Source organism: Capricornis sumatraensis, chromosome 8, assembly GCF_032405125.1.
Source record: "Capricornis sumatraensis isolate serow.1 chromosome 8, serow.2, whole genome shotgun sequence".
Taxonomy (NCBI): domain Eukaryota; kingdom Metazoa; phylum Chordata; class Mammalia; order Artiodactyla; family Bovidae; genus Capricornis; species Capricornis sumatraensis.
Window position 1 is genome coordinate 21,962,553 of NC_091076.1, and position 11,891 is coordinate 21,974,443.

General features: G+C 54.6%; 1 protein-coding gene across 4 annotated transcripts in view; it reads right to left on the reverse strand.

Moving 5' to 3' along the window:
- PKNOX2 (PBX/knotted 1 homeobox 2) overlaps positions 1-3,818 on the reverse strand; it is an 82,702-nt gene extending 78,884 nt beyond the window's left edge. For all 4 annotated transcript variants that reach the window (XM_068977172.1, XM_068977171.1, XM_068977170.1 and 1 more), the window contains exon 1: positions 3,732-3,818. In XM_068977172.1, coding sequence (XP_068833273.1) covers positions 3,732-3,818 — 87 coding nt within the window. The remainder of the gene's footprint in view (positions 1-3,731) is intronic.
- Between the last annotated feature and the right edge of the window lie 8,073 nt (positions 3,819-11,891).

The window sequence follows — 11,891 nt, forward strand, 5'->3', positions numbered from 1 at the left end:
AGGCAGAGAGGCGAAAGGATGAAGAGTGACGTAGGCGCCGAATGGAGCGACCACAGCCCTTGTTCGCATCCAGGTCTCTCTGGAGACAATGTCCTCATTAAACAATTATTGGCGAATTCCACAGTCCTGTGACTTGCCCTACCTCTCGGGGCATAAAGTGAGAATCTGCATCCAGGACTCAGGTGTTATCACGCCAGAACTGAGGTACTGGAGGTGGACAGCAGAGGGCGCTGCGGCTCTGGCAGAATTCAACAGGGAGCCACAGGAAAGAGGAAGCAGGCCACAGGAAGGGTCCCCGTGGGTTGTTGCTTTTGTACTCTCTAAACTGAGGGTCTGTCTTCAGCGCACAATGAACACAGAGGGACATTCTTACAAATAATCACAGAGTTCTCCAGGATGGACGGGAACAGAACTGAGGGGACCGGAAGCTGCTTAACTGTTATACCACTTGGCTTGTGCCCAAATAGCACAGAGCCATAACCAACGAACATTTCTGGACTAAAATGGGAAGAAGAAGGAAAAAAGCCTCCCTCATTTTTAATAACTTTATTCCCCGAACTTCAAAAATGAAATTGCCAAGTTAAGAATTTGCCTTGAAAAAATTTTTCTTCCTAATTTATTATAAAGAAGGTCCGGGGCTTGGGAATTTTTTAATGCAGATTCCTAATTTTCCAAAGCGAGATTCTCCTGTGCATTTGAATAGATTATGCTCAGTATTGCTAGCCCTTAGCACAACGGGAACATTATTAAAACGACTGCATGGGTCTCAGAGGACGGGTCCTGCTTTCTCGATTCCTTTTTCATTTTGGGGACTTTGTAGCAAAGACTGTCCATTTCTGCCCATGGAAGAAACTGGGTTTCTGAAGAGGTGATAAAGAGATGTACTCAGCTGTCTAGGCCTTGAGGAGACAAGTCATATCGGGTCCAAAGGTAATGAGATTAGACCTGAGGAATGGAGAAGTGTGGGACCCTTTGCAGAGAGCCCTGTCCCAGAAGTGATACCCTGTGGGCCTGGCCCACACTATTAGGCTGGGCTTTCCTAAGGACATAGAGTGTCAGAAAGCAGCTGGTTTGCCAGGATGATGAGCATGATGAGGGCAATGGAGCAGGCTTCTCCTGGGAAGCAGGGCTCAGCCCCTGACTGCACAAAAGGAAGAAGGCAGGAGGACCAGAGAAAGTTCCCCATGCTTGGAAACCCAACATGGAAGACCTGCTTATGTGGCAGCCACTCTGAGAAGCCCTGAAGAGCGGGGAGAAGGGCCCCCCGAAAGCCAACTGGCCTCAAAGTCTAGCACTGTGGGGAGAGCAGCCCCTCTCTGTGAGTCAGAGACTCTGCCCTGCAGTCTTCATCCACCTCTTCTATCCCACCCATTCCATCCATGCCCTAAGTTCTCCCTGTGATCACTCATCCTGGTCAGTTTCCTTGGGAACCAGTTTGGCTCAGAGAGGACCCATGGGAATCTAGCCACAGCCTAGTGGCCTAGTCAAGGCCATAAAGACCCCAGGCCTTGGCCTGGTCACTTTACCATGGACACTGAGACTTCATCCCTGGACTTCTGTGGTTACAAGGAGATATGTGTTTTTGCCATGGAAAATTATTCCTCTGCTGTAAATGTGAGTATTTTCGATGGCGAGGTTCCATAGCTGCTGGAGAAGAGAGCCTTAGGACAGCCCCCTCATTGGGTTTCTGCTCTGAGGCCTCAGCTGGGGGCTGGAGCCTCTCTTCCCCCGCTAAAAGGCTACAGCAGCTTGGTTGTGGCTTCCGGAGGTGGGGGGCTGGGCACCATCGGGCTGCAGCCCCACCTCCCCCACCTCCCTCAGCACCTGGGATGGATGACTTCTCAGCTGTACCCTCTACCTCCCTCCACCGGGACCAGCATTCCTAAACAACAAAGGTCCTTGCTGCAGCTCTCCTGCTATTCCCCCACCAACCCCAAACTTCTCCCAGCTGCCTGGGAAGGCAAGACAGGGGGTGCAGCCGGAGGCAGGGAGGCAGCTGGGCCAATCTGGCCTGACCTCTTGGCCCAACTCTGGTCTGTCCCTGAGCCTTGGGGATGGGGATGGGAGCCCTGGCGCCCACCACCTGCTAAACACAACTGGTGTCCTGATTGTCATTCCCGGATCCCACTGTGGAACTTAGAGAGCATCATCCAGCTAGAAAAGAAATGGAGCTGATGTTCCTGCCTCTTCATTAATACCCTCAGGTATAAGTATCCATTAGTACCCGACATGGCCTGAGCAGACAGGGGATGGTTCTGGTCTGTGGAGGAAGGATGGAGCCTCTTCCCTGTAAGGTCCTTACGTTCCCAGGTCTCCACTGGTTCAGGCCTCCTTCTATGCTTGGTTCTGACCACAGAGGGAAAGGCCCTGACACAGCTGCACACATGGAGGCTTTCGAACAGGCGGACCATGCAAATGCCCAGCCCAGCCCACAGTCGTTCATGGGAAGCTACTGACATGAGCAGAGGGTCTGCTGAAGCCAAGGTCAGGGCAGGGTGAGCCTGGGAAGGAGCACAGAGTTGACGAGCAGGAGCAGGGGTGGGGACGAAAGGACGTGCACTTGGAGGTCAGCGCTTCCAGACTTAAAAGGGGAGGAGTCAGGGGTGGTCCATGTGCTGGACCAAGTGGTCATTTTGGTGGGGGGATGACAGGGTGGACAGGGCAGCCCCACAGGCTCACACTAGGCTGGGGTGGCAGGGCCGAGGGACATAAGGCAATGCCCCCTTCACCTGCATCTCTGCATCCTGTCCACGTGGCACAGATGTCCCCTGTGGTCAGAAGAAGGGCTGTGTCTGAAATGCTAACGAGTGAGGCACGGCATCGCAGGGCAAAGACCAGCGATCAAGACAGAATGGGAATGATGGCCTGGCACACAGTAGAGGCTTGCTGCACTTTCGTCAGATGAAAGAAGGAATTCAGTTCAGTTCTAGCTGGCTGCATTTCACATTACAGGGACTCGATCAGTAATAATTGAGAAAACAGGAGAGTGTGAAGGTGGAGCTTCCTGTGAACACACAGCCTCAGGAACTCTCAAAGAACCCAGCATGGAGGGGAGGCACACACAGGGGACCAAAGATCAGAAGTGACTGGTCTCAAGGACTTGGGGAGCCCGACCCACAGAAGCTGGGCCAGGTATCCAGAGGGTGGGGAGGAGAGAACAGGAATACAGGGCTAGGCCGATGCCCTCTGCAGGAGGTGCAACTGGGCTGGGCATCTCAGAAGGACTTAGGGCTGCTCTGTCCGAGCTGCGGTTAATGGAGACTGGGAATCAGAGGAAAGGATAGAGGGTATAGAGAAATAGTCCTGGCCCTTTTCTGGATAGAAACTGAATGGAGTCCTGAACAGAAGGGAGATTCCTCCCATAGGCACACACAGACCAGTGAATGAGGGATCTGGTAGAGGGACCCTCTATTCAAGGGTTTCCCTAAACATTCAAAGACAGACTCAATGTACCTGGAGCTGAGTCTCCTTGAGTGAGGGGCTGGTGCATTTGTCTGAGCGGGATTGGGGTGGGGAGGGCACCAGACCATGACTAGGTGCTGCACCCTGGGGTGCCAGGTCCTGGATGCAGGCGACAGCTGCCCAGGTGGGATCTGAACCCGGTGCTTTGCCAAGTGCAGACTCTTCTCAGGGAGTCTGGGCAGGAGGAGAGCTGAGGGAGGCCTGGCCCTGCCCTCCGCCCCAGGAAGGCCTCCGGGTCCCCTCCACCCTGCCGCTGGTCAGTCACTCACCTGTGGGCTGTCCTGGTAGGCTGGGGGCGGGACATTCTGCGTGGCCATCATCGTCAGAGCGGGGGCTGGGGAGGCATGTTGCATCATGGGATGGATTCACATGGGGGACCTGTGGCAGGAGAGAGGGGGCCGCACCGTTAATCGCCGAGTGCAGGGAGTCCCAGGGACCAGCCCCTGGGTGTGTGCCCAGGCCAGGCCCCCAGGGACTGACCAGATACAGTGAGGGCTGGAAGCCCTTGTGGGGAGTGCAGGAGAGATAAGGGGAGAAGCCTGAGTAGGGAGGGGCTTGCTGTGCTATTTGGACTTGGAATAAACAATATTCAAATCACATGTAAAACAACCTGGGCAGCCAGCAGCCCTGCTTTTGTTCAGCACCAGCTCTGGCCTGGTGGGGGCCTGGGGAGAGACAGGAGTCGGGAGGGGGCCTGGTCTGTGGCAGCACTGGAGGGGCGGGGGGAGGCGGAATTGGAGGCCATGTGGGCACGCCATGGTCAAGGGTGCTTTCCCTTCCCAGGCCTCCTGGAGCCACCCTATACCCTCGGGGCAGAAACCTCAGCGCTGGCCCTCATCATATGCACTTGCCTGACTGTATGGCCTCGCCCTGTTCACTGGAGAGGGCCCAGTTCTTGAGGCTCTAGCTTACTGTGTTCCCCTTTGCCTGGCACAGAAATAAAGCCACTCTTAACCTTTCCTCCTCTGTAAAAAATAAAAGAAGATGAAGCCTCAGCCCTCACAGTTTCAGATTTCCAGATCGCCCCTCCTGGCCCCAGGAGTCTCCCAGCACCACAGTAACCCCGGAAGTGTGCTCACCACACCTAGTGATGGAAAGGGACCTGGGGCGCCGGCCCTCCCCAGCTGGAGGATGGAGCGGGTAGCCCCAGGTGACCACTTGGAGGCGTTCCAGGAAGGGACGAGGCAGGGGAACAGGGGCCACAGCCGCATGAATGCGCCTGCACACTCTAGGAACACTGCTCAGCCTGTGTTCAACTCTGGGTTCATCCGCACGTGGGGCCAGAAGAGCCGCGGAGCCAAGGGTCCTCTTACAGAGGAGGAGGCAGAGGCAGAGAGGACAGGTGTGTGTGTGTGTGTGCGTGTGTTTCAGGGAGGGTGTGGTGCTTGGGGAGTAGGGTGGAACCAAGATCTCTAGATTTCCCCCGGTGGGGACTGCTGTCATCTACCAGCCCTCCCATCCCATCCCCCCAAAGCGAGCTGCCCCCATTGGCCTCAAGGTCTCTTCTTGAATCACTAAGTGGTGCCGTAAGAGGAGACAGCCTGGCTGTACCACCCAAGGAAACAGAATGCTCAGAGAGCTGTTCAGTTGCAGGAGAGGCCCTGAAATATTTAGAGCTGGAAACCACGGCTCATTGCCCGATACAGGCCTGTCCATCGAGGGACGTGGGGACTTCTGAGAATGTCCGCGAGTGCAGGGCCTGGCCTCCTCCTTGGTGGAGGGTGCTCAGGAGCAGGCGATCTTGGCGAGCGTGACAGTCAGACCCTCCCTCCCCTTCCTCCCTCTCCCTGGGGACCTCAGGGCTCCATCCTCTTCCTTCCTGATGTCCTCCCAACAGCCCCTCTGCAAGGCCTTCCAAAATGTTCACATCTCTGAATTCTGTGGGAACTGGAGGGAGTCAAAGGGAGGGTCTCAGGGCCCTATATGGAGTGTGTGAGTGTGTGTTGCCCTGTTAGTTCTTTTTCAGGAAGAGGAGGAAAGATCAGCTTTGGCTGACCCAAGTCTCCAAATCACCAGGTGTGCTTTGACCCAAAGTTCACATGTGAAAGCCCTGGAAATCCAGGCATTCATCCAGTTCAGTCCAGTCCCGTCGCTCAGCTGTGTCCGACTCTTTGTGATCCCATGAACCACAGCACGCCAGGCCTCCCTGTCCATCACCAGCTCCCAGAGTCCCCCTAAACCCATGTCCATCGAGTCGGTGATGCCATCCAACCATCTCATTCTCTGTCATTCCCTTCTCCTCCTGCCCCCAATCTTTCCCAGCATCAGGGTCTTTTCAAATGAGTCAGCTCTTCACACCAGGTGGCCAAAGTACTGGAGTTTCAGCTTCAACATCAGTCCTTCCAATGAACACCCAGGACTGATCTCCTTTAGGATGGACTGGTTGGATCTCCTTGCAGTCCAAGGGACTCTCAAGAGTCTTCTCTAACACCACAGTTCAAAAGCATCAATTCTTCGGCGCTCAGCTTTTTTAATAGTCCAACTCTCACATCCATACATGACCAATTGGAAAAACCATAACCTTGACTAGGCGGACCTTTGTTGACAGAGTAATGTCTCTGCTTTTTAATATGCTATCTAGGTTGGTCATAACTTTTCTTCCAAGGAGTAAGCGTCTTTTAATTTCATGGCTGCAGTCACCATCTGCAGTGATTTTGGAGCCCAGAAAAATAAAGTCTGACACTGTTTCCACTGTTTCCCCATCTATTTGCCATGAAGTGATGGGACTGGATGCCATGATCTTAGTTCATTCAGCAGAGGTTTATCAAGTCAACTACATGCAAAGACCTGTGCTGGGGGTGAGGGGACAGATGAAAAGAGGCAAGGCGTTCTCCTCAGGGAGGGAGGTGATGGTGCAGTGAATCGAGGTTCCTGTGGAGAAGGCAGGGGGAAGGATGACTTCCTGTGCTGAAAACCTGAGACTGCAGGGAGCGCCTCCTGGCCTCACTGAGCTTGTACCCCATCCACCCTGGCCTCACTCCTGAGACGGAGCGCCAGGTCATCTTTGCAGCCAAAGCACCCAGGGTCACCGCATCTCACACGCACGAGGTACTGAGTGAGACCCAGGCTCTACTGCAAAGAGGCTCGGAAGGAAGCCCTGAGTGGAGCCTAACTCTGCAGGCAGGGAAACCAGTGCCTTTTTCATGGCTGGGTCTTGTCCAGAAGGTGAAAAACATCCCAGAAAGGCGAGAGTGTAGTGAAGAGGGTTGGGGGACAGGACATAGGATATACACTCCTTGAGACATCAGAAAGAACCTGAAGAATGAAGACGTCTGAGATGTTAAAAGGGGCATGGAATCTCTCTTTTTCAGAAAACCTGGAGGGAATAAAGGAAATACGGGCATTTCTGGGGTGTGCTAGGTTCGGCTTTTCTGGGAACTCTGGCAGATGGGGTAATTTTGAATAGGATCCCTTCCAGGGAGCACCAATCTTAAATGTTCCTTGCCCAGAAAAAGCAAACGTCTATGGGGCTGTAGGGCCAGAAGCCTCCAGAAGGGGGAGCCTGGGGGCAGAGTTTGGCGGCAGATTTTTCTTCCCCTTTTGGGGGTAATTAGCTCCAGTACTCTTGCCTGGAAAATCCCATGGACGGAGGAGCCCGGTAGACTGCAGTCCATGGGGTCGCTAAGGGTAGGACACGACTGAGCGATTTCACTTTCACTTTTCACTTTCATGCATTGGAGAAGGAAATGGCAACCCACTCCAGTGCTCTTGCCTGGAGAATCCCAGGGATGGGGGAGCCTTGTGGGCTGCCGTCTATGGGGTTGCACAGAGTCGGACACGACTGAAGCGACACAGAAGAAGAAGTTCCCTCCTGGGCTTCCCAGGTGACTCAGTGATAAAGAATCTGCTTGCCAATGCAGGAGACATGGGTTTGATCCCTGGGTCAGGAAGATCCCCTGGAGGAGGAAATGGCTAACCCACTCCAGGATGGACAGAGGAGCCTGGTGGGGTGCTCTTGACTGAGCACACTCACAGTTCCCTTCCACCTTGGGTTTGGGTGTATATACTTATATATACACCTTATTCCACAGATGAGAAAGTCATCGTGAAGGCAAAGCACAAGAAGCTCGAAAGGAGGAAGACTGAGGCTAAAAAGAGGACTCTTTAGTTTGCATTCTCTTGTTCACTGTCCAGTGGATGGGAAGTAGGGTCACTTTAGAAATGTTTGCAACAGCGGGTGAACTGCCCTACCTGGGGGTTAAAGAGAGATGGCAAGGGTAGTCCAGGGCTTCCCTGGTGGCTCAGATGGTAAAGAATCTGCCTGCAATGTGAGAAACCTGGTTTCCATCCCTGGGTCAGGAAGATCTCCTGGAGAAGCGAATGGCAATTCATTCCAGTATTCTTGCCTGGAGAATTCCATGGACAGAGGAGCCTGGCGAGCTACAGTCCATAGGATTGCACAGGGTCGGACATAGCTGAGCGACTCACACACACACACACAAGAGTAGCCTGCACCTAGAAACCAGCACTATCCAGGCTGACAGATTTTCCCATCTGGAGCCTGCTGGGCTATGGAGCAGGGTCTAGAGGCCACGGGAACAATTTTCTGAGGACCCAGTTGGCCTCTGCCCCTCCTCTCCTCCTCTCTGGGGTCACCACAGGCCACTAGGCCACTGCCCTACTGCCCTCTGGGGGCTTCTCCTGCAAAAAACAGGAGGCCTTTTCATCACGGGCTTAAGTTTCCTTCCCTACGTGCTCAAGCACAGAGCCTCTGGTAACCTGACTCCGGGAGGATCAGAAGCCCACCACCACATCCGGAAGCTCTTGCTTTTCTTCACCCGCACAGGTGCCCCTTCTTCCCACCAGCTGGGCTTGGGGTGCAGAGGGTCCACGGGGGAGCATCCCGGAGAGGAATGTGGGGGTCTGACTTTTCTTGGCCGAGGCTCCACAGCGGGAGTGTGGGGGAACTCCTTGAGCCATCACTGGGCGCCAAGCCCTTTGGGGAACCCTGCCTTTCTGGTGCTTTGTTTGGGAGGCTGGAGGGCACGGGGGCCTCGGAGTATTTGTTTGTGGCCAGTGGCCGGGAGGCTGCTCCACCCTGTCCAGAGGCCCCAGCCCTCTGTCACCGGACACCAGGGCTCTGGAGGGACACAGCCAAGATCGCAAATGGAGGACACATGAGGGACAGTTCACCACCAAGAAATTTCCCACATCACAGGATTGTTTTCAACGCTGAGCACCTTTATTAAGGGGCAGCTAGGAAGGAAAAATTAAAAAAAAAAACAAAAAACCATAATGCAACACTCAACCCCACAGTGATATCCAGGAAGAAATCATTTGTCACTGATATTATCATCCAAAGGAACTAAAACTGCCATTTTACAGAGCTCAGGGGCCAAGGGAGGCCGAGGGAAGTGAAGCACACCCCTTAGGAATTAGGGAGGAGCAGCCCGGGAGCACTCACTCCCTCTGCCTCCTCAGCTCCAGCTCCCCAGCCCCACAAGGTGAGGTTCACTGGAGCCCAAACTCCAGCTTGTTGACAAACAGACTGAGAAAAAAGACCCAAGCTTGTTAGGAAGGAGCTCATTAGGATTTGTTGACAAGAAACCCATTAGAACAATTAACATTCCATTAACGGCCCGGGGCACCAAGGGGTTAACGCTGCCCAGCAGTAATTGGGCTGGGGTGCCTGGGTTGGGGGCTCAGGGCCTTAGGGATGAGAAACTTAAGTCTAATTGGGAACTCTCCGGCCAGGTGGCCCCACAGCATCAGGAGAAAGCTCCCTGACCCTGGCTGACCCTCCCCTGGAAGGCCTGAGGTGGGAGAGGGGACAAAGCGACCAGCTTCCCTGTGGCTCCCCACTGTCCTCCCCCTCCGACTGAAGGCTGAGTAGGTGGCTGGCACAGGACAGGGTGGGGAGATATTTCCACCCTCTGGGACACCTACCCTTCTTCCCTCCCTTCTCCTAAACGCCCTGGACCAGGGGAAAGGTTCTGTACTAGCCCTGGGAAGTAAGTTTCCTCTTTTGGAGAGCTTTTCAGTAATATTGCCCTCTCTTACAGAACCTCTTTGGAGATGCTAGGATCCTTGAGAGCCCAGGGCCTGGAGAGGGCTGGGGAGGGGTGGGAGGCAGCTCTGGCCCTGGGCCTGCCCCCTTTCCTCCCACCCCCACCCCCCATCACCCTCCCTGTTCCCGTCTTCCCTCCCTCCTTCTCTCGCTCCACATAAGGGCATCAAAGAAGCATCACTGAGTCGCCCCCTGACCCAGGAGCCCTCACCTTCCGCCCCCACACACTGGCAGTATGTTACCACTTTCCTTTCGCTGCTCCAAGAAGAGGCTGTGGAAGTCTGGGCCTCCATTTCCTCATCTGTAAATCCCCAGTGATCAGACGGAGGCTGAGCTTAGGGGCAGAAAATTCTGGGTTCCACACCCAGCTCTGCCACCTCCCTTTCCCCCTCCATCTACAAAACACTAGATTATTCCCAAAGCCTCTGCCCAGGGTTAGCACACCACACAAGCTCTGCTGAAGAGAATGGAAACAGTTGAAGCTGGTAGCTTCGTTCTACAGCCTCCCTCATTTGAGAGTGAAGCAAGGGGGCCCCAGAGTCCAAGAGAGGCAGGAAGCCTCCTCCTCGCGCCCAGCCCAGGGGCCCCCAGGTGGCTCCCGCCCCCTCCCCCAACCCCAGGCCCGCCCCTCTGAGCAGCTGCCCAGGCCAGGGTTCTGACGTCTAGACAGATTTGCAGGAGGCTGAAATAACACAGTGAACTCAGCAGGAGGGCCCGAAAGGCTGCATTAGTAACCTGGCTGGCTCAACCCTAAGCAGTTCCCTTTATTTTCCTTCCGCGGAGAGCCTGGTCCAAAAGGAGTCTCCGGCCCAGCTCCCTTCCCAGAAGCAGCCTGTAGGTGGCGCCGCGGAGCCCCCCGCTTTAATTGCATTATATAATATAACCTGTTTACTAAATCATGTAATCAGTCGGTTTAGGATTTACAGCTTCGGATGTGTATAGAGAATTGGACTTTGAGTCAAATTTAAAAACAAATAAAAATGAGAGGCAGCTGTTGCTGATAGTGTGATATTCATCTTTTGGAAACAAATTCACCCCGCTGCTATAAATTATGCCTGGGGAAAAAAAATGTGTTGGTGGTGGGAAGGAGTTGGCTACGTCTCCTATGCTGGCAACTCGGAGCGATGAATCTTGAAATAACGGTGTCAACCTGTCACTGATTTCATGTGACTCTGTGGATTTATCTAAAGAAACGCAAGCATGCGCATGCACACACACTCACACACACACAGACACACACACACACAGACACACACAGACACACACACACACACCAGGTCTCTTTCGCAAAACCCAGTAAGGGTTAGAAACCGCAAGCGGAAAGCTGAGTGCCAGAGGAACTGGATGGTGCCCGATCCTTGGTGCTTGGAGTCAGCACCGGGGTGACAAGGCTTAGGCCAGCGTGGGGATAGATGGTGGGAAGGATGGAGGTGACAGAGAGGACCCACTCATGGGTGGGAAGCTTCGAAGTGTAAGCAGGTCTGGTGGAGGTGTTTCAGAGAGGTGAAGGGTCCTTGTAGAATAAAGGGGAAGGGCCAGCCCCCAAGAGCCTCCCCTGACCAGCACAGCAAGTGCTGGATCCGGGCTTGCCTGTTCACCCCAGATGCTCGGGAGCCAGGCGGAACCTCAGGGCAGGAATTCCTGGGGTGACAGGAACGCTGTGGCCTAGTGACTGTTGCTCCTCACCCCCACCCCCACCATCTTTCTGACTTTGGGGTCCTAGGGGCAGATAGAACCCTCTCAATGTGATGAGGCCAGGATCAGTGTGGGAGCCAGAAGAGGAATCGTGTCTACACTGGAGGAAGGATTAGGATTCACATTCAGGATCAGACTCCCCAGGCTCACTCACTGAGCTGAAGGCTGGCCGAGAGGTCACACCTCCCCCGTCACCTGGGTCCCAGGGGGGGTCACTGCTCCCAGCACAGAGCCCAAGTCCTGGCAGAACATCTCAGCCAGAAGGGCGACCTCCCTGCGCCCCTCTGGTTCTTGCTTAGAACTCTCAGTGGGGAATGATTCTCTACAGCAGGCAGCTCCGGCCCCTGTGGTCACCCACAGGCCTCCGCTCTGACTGCCCTTCGGCACCTCTCTGGGCAGCCCACTTGGGAGGTCGAGCCAGGTCATGACCTCTTGTGATCGTGCTGGTTTCCAAGGAACAGAGGAGCCCGTGGGTCCAGCCTGAGTTTGACCAGCCCAGCCAGTTTCAGTCTCCTTGGGAGATGGGAAATCTCCCTCTCTCCATCTCTCTCTCCTCCTTCACCCTGTAACCTCCCTTTGGTCTCTGGAAGAGGTCGGAACCATCTGTGAACCGTCCCAGCAGCGAGGTCCTCTCCGCGGCCTGTGGTCCTCCCTCCAGGAGCCTCCCACTCCTCCCCTCTCCCCACTCAAGGCGGTTTCACTCTTTGTGCTGGAATAACAATATGTC